General features: G+C 42.0%; 2 protein-coding genes and 1 long non-coding RNA gene across 3 annotated transcripts; 2 read left to right on the plus strand and 1 right to left on the minus strand.

Annotated features, from left to right (window-relative positions):
- Window positions 1–45: 45 nt before the first annotated feature.
- On the minus strand, window positions 46–4,880 carry znf277 (zinc finger protein 277). Its single transcript, XM_027285897.1, has 12 exons — window positions 4,778–4,880; window positions 2,848–3,061; window positions 2,684–2,772; window positions 2,495–2,577; window positions 2,328–2,419; window positions 2,146–2,256; window positions 1,712–1,844; window positions 1,557–1,624; window positions 1,388–1,484; window positions 1,141–1,183; window positions 884–1,058; window positions 46–750 (listed from the first exon to the last, which is right to left on the minus strand). Exons 1-12 carry the CDS (start codon window positions 4,803–4,805, stop codon window positions 567–569), a joined length of 1,317 nt encoding a protein of 438 aa, XP_027141698.1. The 5' UTR covers window positions 4,806–4,880; the 3' UTR covers window positions 46–566.
- On the plus strand, window positions 4,777–6,705 carry LOC113747170 (uncharacterized). Its single transcript, XR_003463410.1, has 2 exons — window positions 4,777–4,889; window positions 5,743–6,705. It is a non-coding gene; the product is annotated as an uncharacterized LOC113747170 (long non-coding RNA).
- A 4,532-nt stretch (window positions 6,706–11,237) lies between these two features.
- On the plus strand, window positions 11,238–22,719 carry cotl1 (coactosin-like F-actin binding protein 1). Its single transcript, XM_027285340.1, has 4 exons — window positions 11,238–11,682; window positions 12,532–12,614; window positions 19,034–19,191; window positions 20,438–22,719. Exons 1-4 carry the CDS (start codon window positions 11,606–11,608, stop codon window positions 20,546–20,548), a joined length of 429 nt encoding a protein of 142 aa, XP_027141141.1. The 5' UTR covers window positions 11,238–11,605; the 3' UTR covers window positions 20,549–22,719.
- Window positions 22,720–25,957: the final 3,238 nt, after the last annotated feature.

A 25,957-nucleotide genomic window follows, 5' to 3' on the forward strand; every position in this document is an offset into this window, starting at 1 on the left:
TGAGGAAGAGCAGATATTCAAGTGGACCTGCAGGAAATCTGGTTGTTTTAGTCAAGATGATGCTAAAATATATTTAAGTTCATTGTTAAAGGGCCGACCTTTAATTTAGTAAATTCCTATTTATTCCCATGGAAAGTTTCAAAATTCCCATAATTTTGCAACCTAAGCAGGAATGCAGCTGCAGTTTGATGGTTTAGTTTCACGTCACTAAACCTCTTCGTCTTCGGGGTGAAGTTTGTCATCAGCTCAGGAGAGGCCTACCTTCAGTTCTGGTTATAGTGTTGAAATAATAACTGAAAACATTTTTTACTTGTTGTAAGTAATAAATGTAATATTCACCATAAACATGTCATTATGTTTCTTTATTGCCTGAATGGAAAGGTTCGCCAACAAATCTGCACTTTGATTCTTTTAGTGTCCGGAGCGAACGTTGGTGTAATTATTTGATTTTTCACGGAGGATGTGTCAGTGCTGAAAGGTTCAGAGGAACCGCCGTTCTGTCCTTCAGAAGAAACATCTCAGCAGGTTTGTGTAGGTCACGGCCTGAAGAGGAATCTGTCCGTCGTCTAGCTGCAGGAGCTTCTGTTCTTCAGCAGCTGGTTGAGGACGCTGGTCTGTTTTAGCGCTCGGAGGTCAGAGATGTCTTCAGCGATGACCGGGACGTCCTCGCTGTGAGTCTTGTCGTCACTTTCGTCGCTGTCGGACAGCGTGCACAGGAGGGCGTCGTTCTCGTACGTGGGGAAGTAATACCTGAGGAGAGATCGAGGTTACGCCACGTCTAAATTAGTTGTACTCACACCAGAAGTAAGTGTATGAATAGAAGAACTTTGCCCAGCATGCTTTGAGGGATGCAAGCAGGCACTATCATGTTTGCTGAACCTACTGCGGTTGGTTCCAGATCGACACGTCCGGCAGCTTCATCACATGACCTTCAGCCACGACGTGACGGAGGACGTTTTCTCTGGAGTCGAACTTTTCCTGGCAGCCGTAGCAGCGATTCTGGTGGATCTGCCGCCGGATGAAGTTCACCAGTTTGACCTGCTGATAGAACTTAAGATCTGACCCGGGAAGAGAGGACGAGGTTAATGATTTTTACAAATATCGATGCAGTTCAGACTTTGTTTGTCAGTTTCTACTCACTGAGTTCTGTCCTCAGCTTGTGGAGATCAAAGTCGTGAGCTTCCTACAAACACAGAAGGACAGAAACTAGAAATAAAGACGTCTTCATCACTCGCGGGTGAAAACCAGAACGCTTTGTCCTGATCACGTTAAGACTCACTCATCAGGCCTAACTCTGTCGTTGGTTTGGTGGCGCAGACATCAGAGGATGAATCCTGATGACTTTAGACAAACCAAGAACAAAGACTGACGGTGTTTGCTGCCATACCTTCATGTGAGTGTAGATCTGCTCCATCGTTTCTGACTGATGATCACAGAACAGACACACAGCAGAGACCGGATGGGCCTGCCAGTCCGACCAATCACTGCAGACAGTACAGAGATGTCAGAATCCACGCGATCATTCCTTAGAGGTGTTCTGTTCCGGAGATACTCACTCATCTTCATCGTCTGCGAGCTCGCGGTCGTCCTCGCTCTGAACTTCCTCCCAGGTCTTCCCCAGCTCCTGACGAGAGGGAGAGGAAGATAAAGACACGTGAAGATCGAACACGCCGAGGAGGAAAACGACTCATCTGTGGAGCTGAAGTTTTACCAGGTAGTTGATGACGTAGAAGCGGTCGTACTCGCGGTTGCTGGCGTTGATGCGGCGGTGAGCTTTCTTCCTCATGTGATCCTTCAGCGTCGTTTTATCCCGGAAGGTTTTCTCACAGTACAAACACTGCAGACTGACAAGAGGACAAGATGTGTAACCAGAGCTGGGCAGTGTAACCGAACAGCGTCTACATATGGACATAATGGCAGAGGAGAGGAGAGCGACGAGGATGCTGACGGAGGAAGAAAAGGAAAGTGAGTAACATGAATGCTTTAGATTGTTCTTCTCACACTGATGTTTGTTCAAGTCTTAGTTTGGTTTTCATGAGTTATCGGACGCTACAAATCATGATTGACAGCTGATCGCCACCGGCTGCCATCGGCTTCGTCCTCTTTGTCTCGATAACGAGTCACACATACTTTACGTCGTCTTACTTGTCTAGCTTGCTCTGCAGAGTGTCCAGAAACTGTTTGCAGTAGACGATGTTGTCCGGCAGTCCGATGCTGAAGGAATGTTCTCTGGCCATGTGGTTCAGCAGAGACGACCTGAGAACAGAGAAGAATTTAAATTAAATCAAAGTCATCATTTGGTGACATTCGTCACGTCCGTGCAGCACCTGTTTCCGGTGAACTCTTCACTGCAGAACATGCAGAGATGATGGAAGCTGTTGTCGTCTCTCTCGACCTGCTGCTGCTCCAGAACCTCCTCCTGTGGAAGACCAGCGCTGTCAGAGAAACACCACACAAGAAGAAGAAGAAGAAGAATTAAAAGACTCCTCCTCACCAGTCGTTTCTGTTGGAGCCTCTCTCGGAGGATTCGGTCCTCTGGGAGGACGTCGCACAGCAGGAAGTAGTCCTCCTGTTTCTCTGAGGTCAGAAGAGGACGACAAAACAAATTCAGGTGACGGTGTTTATGCTGTGTGTGTGTGTGTGTGTGTGAATGGTTTGAACGTTGGCGTGTAGATGAACTCACCGACTGGGCCGGTGGAGTTTGTCTTGATCACGCTGCAGAAATCTGTGACCGGCTGCTCCAGAAATCTTCCCTTCCAGTACAACATGTACCTGACAGGAAACACGTCAGATTACAACAAGCACCAGGAGGTCACATCTACATCGAGCTGCGTGTCGGTCACGTACTTCGGGAGGTCGGCGATGAGCTTGACGTCGGCGACGACCAGCTTGTGCTCCAGCAGCAGGTGTTTGAGGAGGACGTCTTTCTGCAGCAGGGGGACGGACTCGGGGCAGAACAGACACACCAGCAGCTCCGTGCTGGGACCCTGCAGGCTGGGAGTGCTGGCGCCATCAGCTGGCTGCTCAGGGAAACACAGCGGCTCCAGGATGCTGTCCTGACCTGAGGGACGGACACGACGACAGGTCAGACAACGCACGCCGAGTCTCGAGCTTTGCTGCTTTAAATACTTTTTAAACTCTTTTTGTAACATGTGACATTTATGATCTAAGAACTTTGGCTTCTTTTGTGCACGCAGCAAGATTTAGACCCAAAACAGTTTGAATGTTAGAGTGAAGAACCTGTGTTAAACACTACAGGCTGAATATTTAAACCAGATCTTTAATAGTATGTTACTGTCATGTATTCATCAAAGATGTCCTCAGTGTTTTCATGAATAAGTCTGTGAACACACCAACAGGTGAGTCAACATTTAAACTCAGAGATCCACTCACGACCGCCTGGACCAATTACTGTTCGGCAATTAATTGCCTTAATTGAAGAGACCTTTGCAGGCTGTGTTTTTTTCTTTTCTTCTTTTCAGTTGTGGGTCTGGGAGACACTGCTGGCACTTCATGTCATTCGAGTTCAGTTGGACTTTTACAGCTCCCTTTCATATTTTCATATTCTGCGTGCATCCATAAGAAGTGAGTACTGTCTGTAGTTTGTTCATTTTATCACGTGTGGTGTTTTATCTCACTTCGTCATCATATGTCATTATTCGCACTTGTTTATTTTATATCATTGTTTTTATTCGTTACTATTTCAGATGTTTAAAATTTTTTATTTGTTTATGTATATTTCTTATTGTTTTTGCACCACACACACACACACACACACACCTACTGTTTCATTTCTTGAATAAACACTTCAGAAGTACGGAAGCCCTAAAGGGTCATACATACATACATTTTATTCCACCCGTTTTCCCGTGATAACGAGCTTCATGCCTTGCTGTAGATAACGTAAACATTAGCAAGGCTTCAGCTTTATCGGAGGTGCCTGATGTCGCCATAAATACCCTGAAAATCTAAACTGACTATCTGTATTTCAAACTCAGTGACTGTTTGAAATGTTTGGAGACGAAACAAGAACAAACACTAAACACGCTGAAGGCGTGTCCTGCTGCTCTGACATGTAAGTTGCACTTTTTATAAGAGAACACAAACTGTTTGAGAGTTTCTGTAAAGAGAGATTTTTTTTCCTACAAATAAAAAGATAAATTTTATTTGGTGATAATCTGTCTGTAGCTCATTTTGATTAAAAAAAAAAAAAATCGTATCGTGAACAAAAAATCGTGAGTTGAGCGTATCGAAACATCCGTACTGAACTTTTAGAGGGTTTGACTTTTTGACCCTGACGGTGTCTCTGCTCTATGGATCTGTAGGAACCAGGGTGATGAGTTACCAACACAACCTGCAGGTCACACCATAAAATGTAAATATTTTATTCTAACATTATCTCGTTATCGCAGGAAAACGGGCGGAATAAAATGTATGTATGTTATGACCCTTTAGGGCTTCCGTACAGGAGAACAGAGAGTATCGTTCATTTTAACAGAGGTCTCAGGTTTGGGGATTATACGACAGCAGCTCTTTTATAGTCTTCATATCTCATAGTTTAGTTAGTTTAGTTGGTTAAACACTTTAACCAACGTTAACCACACAGAGCATGTTAGCACAGCTAGCTGTTTACAAGGCTAAACTGCTAGCTGCTGTGCTAACATGCTTCAAACCGGTTCAAACCGGTTTCAGTCAGTTCAAACCGGTTCAGACCGGTTCAAGCCGGTTCGGACCGGTTCGCTCTTTCTTGTTAAAAACTCGAAACAAACCGACGTACCGTCTTTGCCTTCGTCGCGCGCGGCCATCTCTGGTGTCACGTGGCCAAAACAGAAGGAAACGGACCAATCAGAGGTCGGGAAATGTCTCCATGCTGCATTCACTGTCTCCAGGTAAAACTCAGAACCGGCGCGGTGCGTTTAAGTGTCATGAATCATTCTTAAAACACGAGGTTTGAAGGCGAATGTGTTTATTAATGTGTTTATTAATGTGTTGTTTGTTATTATTAATTAATAATAACATAATATCATATGATGATATAATATATATATATATATATATATATTTATATAATTATTTTAGTTTTGAAGGCGAATGTGTTAAATTAATAATAATAATATAACATAATATATGATTACGATCATATAATATAAATATAAATATATATGTGTATATAAATAAATGCTTTTTCACGTTGAAAGTGGTGCAATAAACATAAATCACATCTGAACTCTTACATGTTCATGTAAAATGTTCCATAATTAAAAACATTTTTACCAAACCTGATCATTAAATAAAAAATGTCCCTAATTAAAATTAATTCTTCTCATCTTTTAAAGGCATTAAATCAATGGCCCGGCCAAACATGTGAACACAAAGTTAAAGTCTTAAAACTAGATTTGAACTAATGAATGGCCTCATTGATGATGTATTTAAAAGGGGCAAATTTCTAAACTTATTAGCATTTAATCACATTATGTAAAACTTACTGAGACACTGTGTCGTACAGAAAATGACCACTAGGTGACACAATCATCCCAGTGTTCACCGTCCTGCAGCCAGTCAGACCAGTTCAGTATTTCAGTGTTTTATTTTTGCATAATGAAAACAACATTTATTGAGGTACTTTGATTTAAGACTCATGCTTCTTTATTCTACATTTAAACAGCTGTAGCTCATACTCAGCATGTCGATATCTTCTGTAGGTTCAGATGATGTTGTGACTGTCACTCTGTTTCATTAAAGGACACGCTCTCTGCTTGTCGGATGGTGGAACAGCTTCAGAAAACCCTCCCCTGCCTTTTACACGTGGTCCGAGCATTTTTGTAACTTCACACAGTGACTGTTCAACTGTAGGAAGGTGGAAAAGGAACCAGAGTTTGAACTTCTTCTCCTTCTGTGGGCCCGAACTCATTTAAGGTGGACTGAGATGAAGTGGAACTGTCCTGCTGTCGGTATGACAAGTCTACATTTGGAAATCATGGATGCCGCGTCCTCCGGCCTAAAGAAGAGAGGGACCATCCAACTTGTGAACGATATATACAGGTTTTGGTACTCAGCACTGTGAATGCCTCAAATGGCCTCCATATCTGAACAATTGAACTTCTTGCAGATTCAAACCACCTCCTCCACCGGACTGCTGCTCTTCAATCGGGTCTAACCTGGATGATGCCGGCGACGGGATTGTTGCATAGCAACCGTCTGCTCAGCACCGACAGTGGTCCTCCTGTTTAGAACTTGGAAACCTCAAAAGATGTCATTATGTGGGCAGAGTCGCCCACATGGGTCAGTGTCAGCCAAGAGCCAAGAGGTGGTGTTAATGTGGGGACACACTCAGTGTACCAGGCTGTAAACATGTTTATTTCTGCTGTGAAGTTGGACATTTGGACATGGGGACTTATGGAGACTGACTCACTTCTGGAGCCAGCCTCAGGTGGACGTTAGAGGAACTGCAGTTTTTGGTACTTCTACGTTGGCTTTATTTCACAGCCACGGACATTGCCGTTTGGTGACAAGTCAAAAAGTCAGTTAGCCAATCAACAAACGTCTCTATCTTAAAAAACAGAAAGAGATTGGCAATGACATTTATTTTCATTTTAAAAAACACATAACTTCCTCTTTAATTTGATACTAAACATGTGGCATATGTAGCTTTTTAAACCAGGTTGATATTTAACACTTATCAACACAAAATAAAACTGCTGTAAATAATTCTCATTAAATCCATCTTAGTCTGCCAACAAGAAGACAAAGTAACTTCAAACATGTGATCCACAACATTTCTCTCTGTGTGGTTCCTGAGTCAACAAAACAAAACAAACCCTTCACTGGATAATGCCGGGATTTTCAAAATAAAATACAAACATCCCACCCAACAGTCATGTGGTGGTTAAAAATAATTAGCTAATTTGGAGCCTTAAAACAGTTTTGACCTGTCAGTGAAAATGATTCTCTGTTGCCAGGCGGATCCCCATTAGAGTAATTGTATTGCTGGTGTGGTTAGCACGTCTGTAGTAAACTGAGCAATCAGCACTTGTGTTTAAGTTTTCATGAAACAGAAAGCAGAGTGCTGTTTGCTTCACTGTAAGATCAGAGAGGGAGGGACTTGACAATAAACTGACTGGTGTTTACAGTAGCCAACAGTGAATGTGCATTACACCCACATTAATATGCATTGCAGCAATGAGCTAGAACCAGCCTCTACCTTCCATAGACCGAACAGAACCTCTGAACCAGCAGAGTCCAATATAACAGTGAATACAGTAACAGAACTTCTGAACCAACAGTGTCCAGTCTAACAGTGAACACAGCGACAGAACCTCTGAACCAGCAGTGTCCAGTCTAACAGTGAACACAGCAACAGAACCTCTGAACCAGCACTGTCCAGTCTAACAGTGAACACAGCGACAGAACCTCTGAACCAGCAGTGCCCAGTCGCAACCTACAACACCGCAACAGAACACGTCTGAACCAGAGCATGGTCCAGTCTAACAGTTGAAACCACAGTTGACAGAATCCGCACGAAGGGACAAACCGGAACAGACGGTCCAGTCTAACAGTGAACTAGCAACAGAACCTGTGACCAGTGCCAGCCCAGTGTAGACAGACCGTACACGTGTAACAGTCTAGGCAATACCGCAGCCTACCGAGTTGGTTTTCTTGCCGGGTTTGGCTCCTGGCATCTTGATGAACTTACCATCACTACTTTGTGTAGCAGAGCAGTTATACAAGCAAGTTAGTACATTCATTGGGTGGTTTCAGAGTTACAAGTGTCTATATATGTGTACACATATAAATCGTAAGTCATAACAGCGCTAACTTTGGATGAATTACAAAAGGTATAAGGAGGTAAAATGAAGAGCCAGCTCTTCTTGGTGAGCTGAGTCAAATGATCCGACTCCCTAAAAAGACCGAACTTCCCATCACTAACTTTGTAAGTTAGTACATTCATTGGGTGGTTTCAGAGGTTACAAGTGTCTATATATGTGTACACATATAAATCCTAAGTCATAACAGTGCTAACTTTGAATGAATTACAAAAGGGATAAGTGGTAAAATGAAGAGCCGGCTCTTCTTGGTGAGCTGAGTCAAATGATCCGACTCCCTTAAAAGAACCGAACTTCCCATCACTACTTTGTGTAGCAGAGCAGTTCTCAGCAAGTTAGTGGATTCATTGGGTGGTTTCAGAGTACAAGTGTCTATTATGTCATAACCGCGCTAACTTTGGATGGATTATAATAGGGATAAGTGTAAAATGAAAAGCCAGGTCTTCTGGTGAGCTGAGTCAAATATCCGACTCCCTAAAAAGAACCGAATTCCCATCACTACTTTGTAAGTTGTGGATTCATTGGGTTGTTTAGAGTACAAGTGTCTATATATGTCACATAACAGCAGCTAAACTTGGATTAATTACAAAAGGTATATATGAGGGTAAAACAAAAAAAAGCCAGCTCTTCCTGGTGAGCTGAGTCAAATGATCCGACTCCCTAAAAAAGAAACGAACTTCACCCTCACTACTTTGTAAGTTAGTGGATTCATTTGGGTGGTTTAGAGTAACAAGTGTCTATATATGTCATAACAAGCGCTAACTTTGGATGGATTATAATAGGGATAAGTAGTAAAATGAAAAGCCAGGTCTTCTTGGTGAGCTGAGTCAAATGATCCGACTCCCTAAAAAGAACCGAACTTCCCATCACTACTTTGTAAGTTAGTACATTCATTGGGTGGTTTCAGAGTTACAAGTGTCTATATATGTGTACACATATAAATCGTAAGTCATAAAGCGCTACTATTTGGATGAATTACAAAGGTATAGGGTGAACCAAAAGAGCTCTTCTGGTGAGCTGAGTCAAATGATCCGAATCCCTAAAAGAACCGAACTTCCCTATCACTACTTTGTAAGTTAGTGGATTCATTGGGTGGTTTCAGAGTTACAAGTGTGTCTATATATGTATAACAGCGCTAACTTTGGATGGATTATAATAGGGTAGTAGTAAATGAAGAGCCAGGTCTTCTTGTGGATGATGAGACAAATGATCCGACTCCGCTCAAAAGAACACGACTTCCCATCACCTACTTTAGTTGTACATCACTTGGTGGTTTCAGAGTTACAGATGTCTAGATATGTGTACATATAAATCGTAAGTCATAAGGCTAACTTTGGCATGAATACAAAAAAGGTTAGGTGTTGAACCTCCATCTACCAAAAATGAGAAGAAGCTCTTCATGTTGACGCGACTACGTCAAATGATCCGACTCCTCTACAACAAGTACCCACACTTCCCCATGCCACTACTTTGTACGTTGGTAACATTCACTGCGTTGGTTTCAGAGTTACAGTGTCTAATAGTGTGTACACCTGTAAATGTCAGTCATATAGCGCTACCTTTGGATGATATTACAAAAGGTTAATATAGGCTGATTGCGGAACCAAATGAGATACGCTCTTCTTGGTGAGCTGAGTGTCAAATGATTTCCGACTCCCTGAAAAGAACCCGAACTTCCCTCACTGATTCTCGCGTGTTAAGTTCGTGGATTCATTGGGTGGTTTCAGAGGTTTACAAGTGTCTATATATGTCATAACAGCGCTAACTTTGGATGGATTATAATAGGGGATAAGTAGTTTAAACATCGAAGCGACCAGGTCTTTTTGAGTGATGCTGACGTCACATGCCTCCTGATCCCTAAAAAAGAAACCAATACTTTCCACCCATCACTTACTTTGTCCCTGTAGCACGAGCACGTACCTTCTGCTCCACTTTCTATCCACGCACAGTTCGTGTATTCCTTGGGTGGGTTCAGAGTTACAAGTGGTCTATTATCGGTTAAGTCAGGCACGCCTAACTCGTGGAGTGGGACTACGTTACATAGGTAGCTAGTGGTAAAATGAAAGCCAGGTACGTTCTTGGTGAGATGAGTGTCAAATGATCTCGACGCCACGTACAACAACGAACCGAATTCCCATCACTCTACTATTGTACTCCGTGTAGTCGCGGTTTTCATGGAAGGTGGTTTGAGATTATATAACAGAGTTATTATATATGTCATATACACAGCAGCCGCTAATTTGGGATGGATTATAATAGGGATAAAGTAGCTAAAATTTGAAAGCCATGTCTTCTGTGTTGAGATGAGTTCAAATGATCCGAGCCCCCCTAAAAAGAACCGAACTTCCCCTCACATCTTTGAAGTTAGTTACATTTCGACTCGTGGTTTCAGAGTTTCACAGTGTCTATATATGGTACACATAAATCGTAAGTCCTAACAGCCTAACTTTGGATGATTACCAAAACGGTAATAAGGAGGTAAAAGCAAAAAAGCCAGCTCTTCCGGTGAGCTGAGTCAACTGATTCCGACCCCTAAAAAAACCGAACTTTCCCATCACTATTTGTGGTAGCCGAGCAGTTCTACAAGCAAGTTATGGATTTCATGGTGGTTTCAGAGTTAAAAGTGTCTATATATTAGTTCCATAACACGCGCTAACTTTGGATGGATTACTACACTAGGGAATAGTAGTACAATGGAAAGCCAGGTCCTTCTTGGTGATTAGTGAGACAAATGATCCCGACTCCCTAAAAAGAAAGCTCGAACCTCTGTCTCCCTCAACTACTTTGTAAGTTGGTACATTCAATGCGTTGGGTTCAGAGTTACAAGTGTCTATATATGTCATAACAGCGCTAACTTTGGATGGATTATAATAGGGATAAGTAGTAAAATGAAAAGCCGGCTCTTCTTGGTGAGCTGAGTCAAATGATCCGACTCCCTAAAAAGAACCCAACTTCCCATCACTACTTTGTGTAGCAGAGCAGTTCTACAAGCAAGTTAGTGGATTCATTGGGTGGTTTCAGAGTTACAAGTGTCTATATATGTCATAACAGCGCTAACTTTGGATGGATTATAATAGGGATAAGTAGTAAAATGATGAGCCAGGTCTTCTTGGTGAGATGAGTCAAATGATCCGACTCCCTAAAAAGAACCCAACTTCCCATCAGTAATTAGTCCACATAGACTTTAAGACCTGCTGCTGCTGGTCTCCTCGAAGGGGAGCGGCCCTGTCTGAACCCACGTCACGCACACACACACACACACACTCTTACAGGAAATGAGGCGTCTCTTAATTTGAATATCTGAATACGTTTCTGTAAAGACAGCCAGCTTCCATCCATCCACGCGACGTTCACAACACTTCACTTCCAAACAAGGTTCGGACACCAGGTGGGGGGGGGCGTGCAGGGAGGCCACGCCCTCTCCGGAGACAGGAAGTGTGTACCATTCCACATCATTGGCGGAGTCCGTCATATCTGGTGTTATAGAAAATCTTTGACTAACATCACCAACGCCCAGAAAACCGTGACAATATCCAGGAAATGCACCGAGCTGCTGCGAGAACACGAGCCGCCTGTTTCCGTTAGTCCGCCCGGCGCAGCAGCAGTCCCAGTGCGGTGGTCGTGATTTCTGCGGGAGTGAACGAGCCCGGTTCTTCTCAGTCAGAGCCGAACTCTCATGGTCGATATCAGTTAAACCTCACAGCTGCTTTGTCTGGACGGAACAACCAGGTTTTAATTTACTTCGACTGCTCTGTGTCTCTGAAACAAACAAATAAATAAAAATGGCAACCCAGATCGATAAGGAGGCTTGCAGAGAGGCGTACAACCAAGTGAGAGACGACAACACGGACGCCAACTGGTGAGTGTGACGCTCCAGACTCCCTTTAAAAACGCGTCTGTTATAGCTGTTGTCGTGTTTTTGCTGCTGTCACCGTGTCCCACATTAAAACACACGGGCTCATGTGAATGTTTAAGACTCACTCTTTAATTCGGCTCCGTGTGACACGTCAAACAATCCGTGTTTCGATGTGCTTCGTTAAATTAAATCATCATTACATCGCCCCGTTCCCGCCCACTGCGCCCGTCTTCTCGAATGGCGTAGTAGCGCTAAAATAACAAGAGCACCCGTTAAAGAAGTTAGAATTTTATTAAAATGAGCACAGGGAGGCTAACCAGACATATGCCGAATTGAAAACAGTAAAGTAAAGATGTGGAAAATGTATCGAGGTGTAGTTTATGCCGCACGGACGGTTACATTTGAGCCAGTTGAAGTTTAAATTGTTAGTTTTCTAAGCGCGGTTCTGCCCGCTCGCTGAATCCGCGTTCGGGGTGCCACATTGCGGCTTTGCACGCTGTGGAAGCCTCCGTGGATTGTCTCGGCGCTTTTCTTTTGTTTGTTTTTGCAACAGTGTGAGCTGACAGAGATTAAAACATGCACGCAGGTTCCTCTCATCTGTATTCTGGATGTTTAGCCGGTCACAGTCCTCAGGCCCGGCGGGGCAGAAGTAATTTCCTTTGTCCTGTATTCAGAGCGGATAACGTTATAATAGTGACACACACACACACACACACACACACACACACACACACAGGCTGCCACCTTGCATGGGCGTCTCAGGCATTTTGTGCATTTCTTCCATCCACAGAAGGCCATTTGTTGTGAAGCCCATGAGGCTGAATAATGCACTGTGTATTCTACATCTTGCAGGGCTGCATTCAAATATGAAGGCTCCAGGATTGTGCCTGCAGGACAAGGGGCCGACTATGAGGACTTCAAGAGCATGTGCACAGGTAAGAGCAGGTCTGGTTTTAAATGTGGGAAGGCTGAAGACTCATCTCCACCCTTTGCTCCGGACTTGTCTGGATCTTGTGGCATGTGTGCGGTTGAACAGTCTTTAACGGCACACAGCTTGACATGGCAGGACGCTAATCTTTTAAGACTCTGTGCTCTGTCACCCATTGGCCTTGAGCCCTGTAACTACGCTGTCAAAGCACTTAACACTGTATACATTGCACTGCGTAATCTGTCCTACGACATCCCCGCTTTCACAAGGTTGAAGCGTTTTAAGGTCGGAGACGCTGAAGTGATTTCAAACTTCAGGCCCCTGCAGCTTCATTCTTCAGCCGTCACTTTTGTCTGGGTGCGGAAACACAGTCCTGCCAAAGCATCTGCATACGAAGAACACCTGGTTCTAAACATGTTTGTGTGTTTTAATGAGGGATCAGGTCTGCTGTGTATTCACTGCACAGCTCAGCGATTATGTGTCTCTGTTTGCATGTAGAGGAGAAAAGAAGTCGGGTCTTTGACATGATGATTGCCGGCGAGCAGAGAAAACGACTGGGTGCTGGCTCCGTCTGATGCAAGTTCCCCTTTTTCACTTGCGTCCTCTTGAGTAAAGCGTCTGCTCAGATGTTGGGTGTGGCACTTTTTCTTGTTGTCTTTAAAGCTTGCTGCCTCAGGGCTCTGTTTTTTTTCTCCCTCTACTGATATTTCAGAGCTCACATTCCTCCGTTGCAACAACTCATTTATCACCGTGCTGTATGATCGTCCAGGCTGGTGCATTTGCCATCACTTCCTGTTCAGAGATGACACACACACTTGCTAGACATCTTTCTCTCTGCAGGCTTGTTTTCCTTATTTAGTAGTGAAGTTGTAAAAACCTGAGTGTAGGAGGAGCTGATGCAGACTGTGTGAAGTGAAGCTTGAGGAGGAGGGCTTCTTTTTGAATGGTGATCTGGCTTCAGGAAGTAAAAAAATAAAAAATAAGTGAGCTCCGGTTTTCATGATACTGCAAGAAGAGGAAGAATTTCCACTAACTAATCATTACACTTCATCTCATTTCACTTTTAAGTCAGATTTCTGCTGATAAACGTAGCAACAAGCAATCATTTATTTAGTCAGTCATAAATGATTCACTGTAGGTCACCAAACTGTCAGCTGAAGTGAAATTCAGTCTAGATCTTCCCCTGACAGGGAGAGTTTCTCAGGTTTTAGGTCTTCTGAGTAGATTTGTGGTGTTTTCAGCCACCTTAAGCAGCGTGGCAATGCTTTTATCCAGACCCAAATTGCTCGACAACTTACTGGATGTCTTGGCACGATTGATGGTGAGTTAAACACCACCAAAAGGACGGAGTTTTCACTCATCCACTGGATGGACATTTTGTGCAGATGTTTGTAGTCTCCAGAGGATGAATCCTACTGATTTTGTTTCAGTTACCTCCCCTCCACTGCTGTTAAACCTGCTCCACCACTACTCTACAACACGGTACGCACATTTCTCAGGCCATAGTTAATAGAAGGCACTTTGTAAACGTGAAGTGAAACTGAGAAATGAAAATCATTCGCGTTTATAGTGGAAGGTCAAGCAGAAGCAGAAGCAGCACATCGAGGCTCGAAATGACAAGAACTGTGTCCAGCTGAGTCAGAGGTCCAAACATTGTTTCATTACTTATTCCTCCACTCGTGTCGAGGGAAAGTGGCTGGGAAATGAAGCCAACACAGATCTGCTAAAAACTGTAATTCCTTAAACATCCACTTGAGGCTGGCTCCAATAGACGGAATTAGTTGAGTGTCATCTGCATAGCGGTGTTAGGAAAAGCTTTGTCAGTGAATAACGGAGCCAGGTGACTTGGTGTAAAGAGAAAGGGACTGAGAACAGAACCTTGAGGAACCCCAACAGTGAGGCTACAAGGTTCACCCAGGTGCCGACACCTTTTTTTATTTTTTTTGGGCTTCAGAAACCTACGAATGACGTCACTCATGCTCTGTCTATTCTTTATACTCTCCATGGTCGAGAGTTTTAAGTCAACTTTTTCAACCAAGATCCTTGTGACTCCTTAGATTTTTCATCTAGTGCCACCAACTTTACTCTTACCCTGTCAAACAGCTCAGCTGGTACCTAACAGGCTGGGTTTCAGACATTTATGGTTTCCTGAAGTCTTCACTGATTCCTTGACCTACGCCTCCCTGAGGCCGACATGAAATTTGTTTAGATTTGAACTACCTGGATTAATGAGCTCCAGTAATTTGATGTCTCCAACACAATCGACTTTTATACCTGATGCATTTAGAGCTGTGCATGTGGTCATTTTGTAGCTGCCTGGCATTATTTGCATGCGATTTAGTCAAAGTAACACAGTGGATGAACGAGTGCCGTTCTGCTTCTAGATGCCGCAGGACTTTATAGAACTGAAGGAGAAACAATTCAGACTGATTTACAGTCTTACTGTCCCTGCTTTCAGCACATTAAACAGTATTTTTAGGCTGATTTTCAGTGCATCTATAGGTTGGATGGTAATTAATTGAATCACTTTATTTCAGCCTAATGGTGGCACTAGAAGAAAGGTCAGTGGGTTCCCTTAACGAGGGAAGTTTTAACCTGAAGATGTGGCAGCAAAATCGTCATTTAAATGGTCAACTGTTGACCCTGCTGTTAGCAGAGATTAAAACCAGAGTTTGGACTCTAGTTTACATGTCGGTAAGACCAAACCCACCTGACACTGTTCACAGGAGACGGCTCTAGTTTCCAGGCTGTGTCGCAGAGGGACTGAGCGTGGGCAGAAGCAGCAAACACAGGAAGACACGGTGCCACCCCCCAACCTCAAACCAACTCAGTTTATGCACAACAAAGTCTCTCCCAACAAATCTTTTTGCTGTCTCATCATTGTCGTAGTTTCAGTGCAGTTTTCTCTGCGGCACTGGTGGAGGGGGTGAAGGGTGGAGGGTGGAGGGTGGGTGCAGAGTCAGCACGGCTGTAAAGGGAAGACCAACCAGGAAGAATCTGGCAGCAAGAGGAAGCGTCGGGGTATGTGAGGGTATGTGTAGTACTAGTTCCTCTCTGGAATCTCAAACAGTGACAGATAACACAAAGGTTCACCTCTCTGTGAGTCCTATCAGTATGTAGTAGCATCGATAGGACGCGTGACAGTGGCTGCTCCCGTTCATAGTGTTAACATGTGGCCTGTCTGACCTGTGAACATTGCCGCTGACGTCCTGCCAGGAAAGTCTTTATCAGCTGTTTCAACAGGTACATAAAGATAACGCAGATTGTACTGTTAAAAAATCAACTGGGCACTGAAGAGAAACTCCACTTCAATTAACTTGTCACCACCGTGAGAACCATTTCAGAATTTACCTTTTTAATTTAAAAGTGCGTAAAGTGAATGTTGTGTTTAGCATGTTGTTAACTCATTAAGGACATTATTTCCAGATGAGTGCAGGGTCAGGGTTCAGGGACTGTTCTGTCGAAGTCTTAGAGAAGTTTTTGCCCTGCAGCTGATGGTGTACAGAGCGTCAGTCACACATAGGCAGGAACATCTGGAAGACAATGAGCAATCTGTTCATGTTATTGTTACATGATGACACCATACAAGGCAGCCTGAGAAGACTGTCTGTCTGAAAATGGTAAAATCACACCTGGAGCTGACCGTGTGTGAAATAAACTTCATCTGACTCCATTTACGTCATGTACCAACATGTCACTTCATGAGCGGCCTACATTGCTCAACCCTTCTTTACGCCTTCTTGAACAAATTCAAATCAAAAAATCTAAGACAGCCTTGACTCGGCATGTCCAGATGAAACTTTAAAACAACGGTTACTTTTAGTAAAACGAAAGTCATCATGTAGAAGAGTCTTGAGCTCTGTGGGGTCCAAATTTAACCTTCCCACACCCTATAGCAGTTTTACAAATAAGTTCAATGCAAATAACTTTAACAGACAAATCTGAGAAAAGTTTTTTTAACATGGATAAATACATTTTTAAAAAGGTAATAAAATTAATTTTCATTGATGCAGCGTGTCCAGTAGCTCAGATTCAGTGTAGTCCAGGAAGGGTCAAAACTTTGTCAACAAAACCACAAGACAAAAACCCAAGTTTATCTCATTTTAACCCTAAATTATCACTGGGACTCTGCAGGTTTTCACAGTTTAGACGAATTATCTTGCGTACTAATAACATTATAAAGGTTACGACTGTGTAATAAGCTCCTAAGAGGACAGTCCTCTCCTGACAGAGTGAATCAAAGGCTCGGGTTCTCATCTGCCCCAAAAGATTTCCAGTAATTAGATCATTCACCACAACGCTTTTCTCAGTGGTGTTAATTGAAAGGAAAATAATGAAATGAAACCTCTCGGGTTGCTACCTCTTTTGGTTTTGCTGTTTTTCGAACATGTGTCTGTGTCATTGCGGGAAAATAAAAGACCTCAGTTGTGGCCTGGGACACCATTAAGCCATTTGTAGATAGGTAGAGATGTGCAGCTGTGGTTACTTTAATTATAGCACGACTGTCTTAGAAGAGAATACGTGAAGTGTCGAATCGGACGAAATCATGATTATTTTGGAGATTCTGGTCTTCACAATTAGTAAGAAAGGGTCAGTATTACTTTGTCAGTATTCAAGTTTGTAGAATTTAGTTTTGAAGTTTTGTTACCAGCACTACCAAAGAAAGACTAAAGGGGTCAGAGTTTCCGAGATGTAGTAGTAGTTTGTCGCTGTTGTGTTAATCGCTGTGTTGACGAGGAGACAAAATGCTTTCATGAAGCAAATAAAGAAATCTGTGTCATTTTTGTTATGTAGAATTAGTGGTAGACATCAGCTCATAGAGCGATTCAAGAAATTACAAGAAAATGTCCATATCATAACTACTTCAGAGGATTAATTTAACATGCCATATATTAACCTCAGTTTGTCTTTGTTCAGTAGAAAGTAGACATGCAGGACGTTACTGTAAAATATAATGTATCTAAACTGTTATGTAACTGGATTTTTCCCCCTTTAGAATTGGTTCCATGTGACTCTTTATACATCAAGCTGTCTGCAAGTGACATTACATCATAACGTTACATGTTGGTCTTTGAGCAGCAACAGAGTGATGTTCTTCATTTGAATAGGATTTAGAGGCCAGTAGAGGTACGAGTACGTCTTAGCGCGTGTTTGTGTGTGTGTATCGGCTCAGAAGTGGACCACCATGAAGAATGACTGGAGCGATGACTGGGAGGTCTGTGTTACAAATGCAAGGCTCACAAAAGATTTGACTCATTTTAAGTCTGTTGACCTGAATATTTCCTCGTTATACACACACACACACACACACACACACACACACACACACACACACACACACGTACATTCCTGTTCAGGCAACAATGTGAGGTCCAGATAAATGTACATACTTAGTGAGGACCACCCTTTCTGCTGTACTTGGAGACAAATTAATGTCACTTTTTTCAGCACTATGTTGCTCCCTGACTCCCTTTCCACTTCAGCTTCTTTACAAACACAAAAGAAAAATATTTTTTAAGCACCCTTCAATGGGGGCACTGTTGAGTTCTTATCAGATAATTTAGCTATGCAGCCATCTTTACTGCCATCTTATGTGGACAAATTAAACGTGTAAAGTAATTAAACTGTAAAGAAATTAAACTTGATCTCTACAGATAAATTATATAAACAGTAAAATAGAAATAAATTTTCTATGGAAACTAGAACTACTAAAAGTAACTGTACAATTTTTAAATTAGGCTGTAGACAATGAATGTCCAGGAAGTATTTTTACTGTAGCATTACTGCTTTACCAAAAGTGAATCAAACAACTCTAACCCTAAATAACAGTATCATGCAACTTCCAACAAAGCTGCAACAAATAAATATTTCCTCATTGCGCGCGCGCACACACACACACACACACACACACACACACACACACACACACACACCACTTCACAAAACCTAACCCACAAAGCCGAATCTTGTATTCATCTGCAACACTTCTTTTCTCACTCGTGTGAGTTTTCAGACACTTACGACAACAGGACTTTGCACATTGTTACAAAAACCTCTGAGCACAAAGATTAACATACTTCATGTATCGTAGTGTTGCTCAATACTGGACCTGCTGTGTGTGCAGAGCTGTGTTTGAAATGGGGCTGCTGCACTGTTTTGATTTTAATTTTTTCTGTATGAACTGAATCTGCTGTGATCATTTCTTTCTTATTGATCAAAGATGTTTTGTCTAAAGTTGCAAAATAATGGAAAAAAACAGGAGCTCATTTCAGATGACAGACGAAGAGAGATGTTTGTGTGTCAGCCTCTGGTGGGACGGGGAATTTTCTGTCTTCCTCCAGGGTGTGATGTGAAATGATACTTTAAAATATCAACTGCAGCCACCTTCGCTCTCTAACACAGCCTCCTCTGTCTCTCCTCTCTCAGATGACGCCCGTCTGTTTGGCTTCGTCCGGATCACAACGGGTGACGCCATGAGCAAACGAGCCAAGTTCACTCTCATCACCTGGATCGGCGAGAACATCAGCGGGCTGCAGCGTGCCAAGATCAGCACCGACAAGGCGATGGTCAAAGAGATCGTGCAGGTCAGAGACTGTGGTGGTGTCACATGTGGAGAGAGCAGCAATTAAAATAATGACTGTCATCATGAGAGTAAAATAGAGAGAAGCTGTAATGGTCCCTTTGGGGAAACTGGGTGGTTACAGAGGCAATATGGCAACAGGATGATGATGGATACAGTTTACAGCTACAAAACAACAAACCATTTTACCCCCAGATGATATGAGAGTGACACATAGTGACGGGAAAAATAAGCAACAGAACATACAGAGTCACATCACATGAAAGAAACAGGCGTCGCTATGACCCAGAGATACAAAATGCGTCAGAATTCGAAATGTTTTCTCATTTACAAAAGTTAAAGCGGCAATTAATGGAATAAATCATGTTGGGGAGTGACATGATGATTCATGCTTCCTCAGCAGGAGACCAGAAGAAAGCCAAAGGGAGAGTAAACATTGGACTTTATTGGGTAGAATCAACGGGATGCGTAAACAAAATAGAAACTCTTACTTACTCATACATCAGTAACACAGACTAAAACCTGGATGTAGACTCTATGACGACCCCTACAACCTTTTAGCCTCACTGTTGGTGTTCCTCAGGGTTCCGTTCTGGGTCCCCTCCTCTTTTCTCTTTACACCATGACACTCGACTCTGTTATTCACTGGCGTAGCTTTTCCTAACACAGCTATGCAGATGACATTCAGCTTTTTCTCTCTTAATCCTGCATAACTCCTGCATAGCTACAGAGACCAAAACTGTTTTTTGTACCAGGCTGTAAACATGTTTATTTCTGCTGTGAAGTTGGACATTTGGACATGGGGACTTATGGAGACTGACTCACTTCTGGAGCCAGCCTCAAGTGGACGTTAGAGGAACTGCAGTTTTTTCCACTTTTCCACACGCTGTACTGGCTTTACTTCACAGCCACGGATGGTAACTGTTGGTACCATCACAGGTGTCTGGAGCTACACAATAGCTTTTCAGAAACCTGCGGTTACGTCACAGAGACTACGTCAAGGTTTTAGACAGTCTATGACCAAAGATCCAAAACTGGCTAAGCCCGCTCAACGTTTATTTAGGATTTACATCCATAAATATCATGTTAGAAGTTCTGGATGAAATACAATGTCCTCAGGTAATTACTTATTCAATTCACTGAAAATTACATCAGAGGTTTGTTTTTATACGACAGCTGAAAAGTGTTGTTGTGAACATTTTTGGTTCAACACGATATTTATCCTCTGTGTGTTTGACTTGTATCTGCAGAATTTTGCCAAGGAGTTCATGTTTAGCGACCCGAGGGAACTGGACGAAGACAACATCCGTATGGAGCTGAAGAAGGCGGGTGGAGCCAATTACGACGCTCAGGCCGAGTAGAGAAGCACAGATGTCCACGGGAAGGGTTTGGGGGGGGGGGGGTTAAGTAATGGGGTTGGGTCTAGTCTGGGTTGGGTTGGAATAGGTGGGTGGTGGGGAGTATTGGGGCAGGGCTGCTACCTCTGTTGGGAGAGCGAGGCGGGACGGAGAGGGCGCTCGATGAAAGGGAAATGCATGCAACGCACACACACAAACACATTTTCCTTCAAAGTGAGTTCCGGCAAAAAGAATTTGCTCATTTGCAAGACAAACAAATTCGGGGTGCCCCAGGAGCAGCTCGTAGGAAAAGTAGAAGTGTTTCAAGTACTAACCAAACACTGTTTATACTGCGGCTCATTGGAATACAGTGTCTTGTTTTCTTTAGCTTCTCTAGCTGTCAGATCCTGATAGTGCAGATGCTGCTGGTGCACCTCTGAATCCATAACATCTGCATGAGGTCGCTTATATACTCGATTTTAACAAAGCCTGGGTGAGCTGCATCGGATTGTCTCTGGAAGATTAAAAACGTGAATCCACATCTGGGAGATCTTCTCTGAGACTTCAGACTCGTGGTGACACTCGTGGACGTTTCTCTATCGTTGAAGGAATAGTTTGATATTTTGTATCTTTCAAGCTCACTACTTACCATTTTATGTCTTGTTTGTTTAGTCACAAAAGTCCAGGAATAGTCGATGGTGATATTTCACACTTTTTTGTCACCAATCAAACCAGATTTAACGTGTTATTTAATGAGCTTTAGATATGTTAGCACGTATATTCGTTTACTTTTTTTCAGTCTAGCAGTTCTGAAAAATCTCAAACTACTCCTTTAAAGGTTGATCCAGGGCAACACGAAGTGTCTGCACACGCCGCCGTGTTCACAGCGACGACGTGTTGTTAAAATGAAGCGTATAAGCGCTCTTAAAGATCACAGAATGCCTTCTCTCCTCTCCGACCCTCTGGCCTCTCCCCAAGTCAGCTCATGGTTGGTTATCTACTGTGTTGTGCATCGTCATCTCGCGCTCATCCTCATCTCAGCTGGGCTACAGTTCAGCAACCGTTTGCTAGGAATCATTTCATGTAATGAGGACGTGAGAAAACAAAGAAAAACTGAAGGGTTTCACTTCAAAATCTCGTATTGTGATCGTCATGGATCATATTTTAAGAATGAGTTTTCTCTTGCACTCTGGCAGGCATTGTTGGACACCAGAGCGTGCTCTTAGTCATGATACACTGTACCCTCCGGGAGGAAAAGATCTCCATTTTCTAACAATATCCTTGGTGATGGTTTTTTGCTTGAGTCATAGGGCTAAGTACACATTAAGCCACCTCTTCATCTGCAGCCAGACAGCTGTGTTTGGATTGCAAAGTCAACCATTACGTCTTGTGCTGACTGGACTGTAATTCAGCCTCCTGTCTTCAAAGTCACTCGTTTTGTGCCGTGAATGTCTTTCAGCGCTCGTCCAAATGTCTTTTTGGACCTTGTTTCACTGTACTTTTTAGTCAGTTTCTGTTGGATGTAATTGATGTTAGCAGTTTCCCAGAGCTCGGACAGTACACGGTAAAGCATGCCTGTACATATTATATTATAGAAACAACTAATATATTGATCTCAGCCACCTGCAGTAAAGACTGAATGTTTCCACAAAGGATTTTGTGAATGGAGATCTTTTCTTCTGGTGTTTCATCTCACAATCGAACCCTTAAAGGAATCCATGCATACTATAACCTTCTGTGTTTGACTGCCTTAGTCTCCCAGGGAGAGAGAGGCATCATGGGAGCTTGTGGACACTACACTGTGATTGGCTATCCTCCTTACACATGGGCGGGGCTTTGATTGGCACGTGGCCCATCACAACGTGGGTTTAACGGGGCTTAATCATCTCGACCCAGGATGGAGGAGGAGGAGCCATTTCTCGGTTGTAGCATCTGTTTATTTGGTTTCATCCCTCCTCCCCCTCCCCCCTGCAAAAAAAAAAATTGGATTAGTTTTTTTGTTTTTGAGATGAATTTTATTTTCTCTAATCCTTTTACCTTTGTTTTGTTTTTATTTGAATAAAAGAGCGTTGTTATCTTGAACATTGGCAGAAGAGATTTTCCAAAAAACAAAATGATGCAAAAAAAAAAGAAGAAGAAACTGAGTGGGCACAAGACGAGTCATTTCAAAATAAAAATTGATGTTTTTTCCAAAATCTGCTTCTCAAAGTGTCTTTTTGTCTCTCTGAAGTTCAAAAGATTACAAATACTTAATGTAATGTCTATTATCCGTTATGTTTTTTTAGCTTTAACATTTCATCTGTCTTTTTGTGTCAAATGTCTAATTTGTTGGAAATAATCTGAATAAAAACCCATCGTGGAGTCGTAATGAAATGAAGTCAAAGTCAGAATAAAGAGATCAGTCTTGAGTAATTAGAAACGTTTGTGGACTTCAGGTCTGCACAGCAACCGTCTCTGAGAGCTTAGGGGACCCCCGAGCGTTTCCATGGTCACGGCTGTAACCGTCATGCTTAGCCAGTCAGGGAGGAGGACGAAATGCTCTGTAGTGTTCTCAATTAGGTCCTCAGTATCTGTCCTCGTCTCTCTGTTGTAGTTTTAAAGAACAGGTTGCAGGTTGGAGAACCAATCGGTGTGCAGAAACAAAGCAACAAAGACGTTCTGAAAGTTTTTCTTGCAGTTTTATTTTTCAGTGTTTGTTAATTATAAAAACCATGGGACTGTTCCCTGTCAAAGATTGTTTATGAGGACAAAGAAGCATCACTCTGTAACTCCACTGCACGACCTCGTCGCTTCATCTTGATAGTCACGTTCTTCCAGTTAAACTTGATTCACAGCAAATCACTAGTTTAAGCTTTTAACTCAGATGACTTTCTAGTTGTGAATAAAGATCTTCAGTAAATAGTTTGTGAGAAATAAGGTGGACTGAATTTAGAATGTTTCAGCTACATAAGGACTCAGATATCAACGGACTGCCCAGCTCTCACTGTAAAGGCCAGATGTTGTTTTCTCGAGGGGCAAAAGGTCGATAGGCACGTTAATAAGAGATAAGAGAGACTTTATTGGCATCCTGTAACGAGTGCAGTGCAGCACACAGAGGAACGAATGATGCAATGTTCAGTGGAAGTGAAGCAAACATTCAAGATGCCATGTAAGGTGCAACAAGAAGAAAACAGGAAACAAGTTATAAACACAGATATTAATAGAAGTGAGTGTAAAACAGCAGTAAAAGCTGTGTGCAAGTACTCGAGTAAAGAAGTCATCAGTGGTGTGCAGGCTCCACTTCGTTTTTCATATGCACAGAGTACTTTCAGGTTCCTTTTAAAACTATGTTTGTGTCTTAATTTGACAGTTTATTAACTTTGTGAGCCATTTATTACTTTATATTTAAGATACTGTACACGTGAGTGTGTAGCAGAAAGTAGCATGTCCAATCACCAGGAAATTAGCATCAAACACGGATGTTTTATTTTAGCAGTGTGAGATATGATCTTCATTTTACAACTGTTTACACTGAAGGCTCTTCAATTTTATCAGATTTATTTATTATAAAGAAAAATCAGAAACTGAGACTTATTAAACATATTGTGACTCTTTTGCAGAGTTCTTGATTATTCTCTCTTAATGACACAAAAAAAGAGGAACCTTTAGTTTTACTTCTGCAAAAATGTGCACAATGTGTCAGATTGCAAAGATATTAAAATCCACCAACTTTGTTTGAGTCATGTCATTTTAATTCATAAGATTTGTCTCTGAGGAGGGCACACGCAGCATTGTGCAACATAAAGTATTGTAATATGCCGTTTATTGCAACATACTTAACAATGTGGGTTCAACACAGAACTAGTCTGAGCAGGTCTGAGCTCTGTTGCTGTGGCCTGTCTGTTACTGCATCACCCTGCCACCTGCTGGTCCACCAACAGCCCAACACACGCACGCCTGTTCAAATATTTTAACGGGCTATTAAAGTTTTTATTTTTTAAGATAAGCTCATCAAATCTGGAAAATCAAAACTGAATAATAATTTCTATCTCCATATTTTTATATTTATGTGTTTCAGTGATAGTTACAAATATGCTTCCATGTTTTCAGTCTGTAGTTTAAGGTCATTCACACACAGTTTTTCCAGGAGAGCCTGGTATTCAATGGAGGTCAGGATATTTAAATATTTATCTATAACACCTTTCAGATAAAGCAGTTTTACTACACACATTCACACAAACACCGATGGCAGAGGCTGCATCAAGAGCAATTTCAAGTTCGGTATCTTTTTTGAGGACACTTCGACCGGACTGGTGGAACTGGGAATTGACCTGTAATTTTTATAATATATTAATTATGGCCTGCTGTCAGATACTGTAAGGCTGCTGTTATATATCTGTAGATGTGACACACATATATGACTTTCTGAAGAGACAGAGTGATACATTTTAGACTTAAATGTTAACAGACTTTGCTTTTCTCATAATAAGTCATGTTTAAAATGAACATGAGGTCCAGATTTGTATCACCTCCATTCAAGTTTAATGTGTTCCATACAATTTATTCTGTTATCTGACTCCAGATGTGAGAGAAAGGAAGAACTGGTTTTCAGATTTGGTTACATTGGCATTTAAAAAAAAACTTTTATTGGAGATTTTTTCATTTTTTAAATGTTAGCATCTTCACATTGTCAAATCTGGCCCTCTTTAAAAAAGGTTTGGACACCGCTGTCTTACTGTCTGCAGATGTTATTGTTGTCTTATATCTATACACAAACAGACAGACAGATAGATATATAGATATATCTGTGTTTAGACACTGAGAGCACCATAAAACCAAAGTTCTTTGTGTTTGTACACATACCTGATTAATAAAAGGTATTATTATTATTATTGTTCTTCTTCTTCTTCTTCTTCTTCTTCTTCTTATTCTCCTCTTTCTTTCTATTCTTCTTATAGTAGTAGTATTTAGCTCCATTCAATAACTGAACTGAAACATTTAGTAACATTACTGCTCTTGAACGGACCCGCATAGCGCTGCTTGTGATTGGTCAATCAAAACACATCTTCGATTTCAAAATAAAATGACAGAACAGTAAAGAACAGAGGGGCGATGACATTAGTATTATTATTATATTATTATTATCATTATTATTATAGTTAAAATGACATAAAGAGTTCGACTTTGAATGACTGCTGGCTCCTGACTTTTTTTTTAATTCACCAAAAAGTTAAAAGAAGTTAAGATGAGCTGGTTTGTGACGATTCCTCAACTTAAAACCTCTAAAACTCCTAAAAAGTTGTTTTCAGGCCACATGAAAGAAACATACGAAGTTATTCCAAACGTCGGGTTTATGGGGTTGTAAAATTTGACGACATTCATTTTATATTTTTCCTCATTTTTAAACGCCATGAATGTTTTAGCTACCTGGCGTTTTATTTTGAAAATCCAAAC

Source organism: Larimichthys crocea, chromosome XII (genome assembly GCF_000972845.2).
Source record: "Larimichthys crocea isolate SSNF chromosome XII, L_crocea_2.0, whole genome shotgun sequence".
Lineage (NCBI taxonomy): Eukaryota > Metazoa > Chordata > Actinopteri > Sciaenidae > Larimichthys > Larimichthys crocea.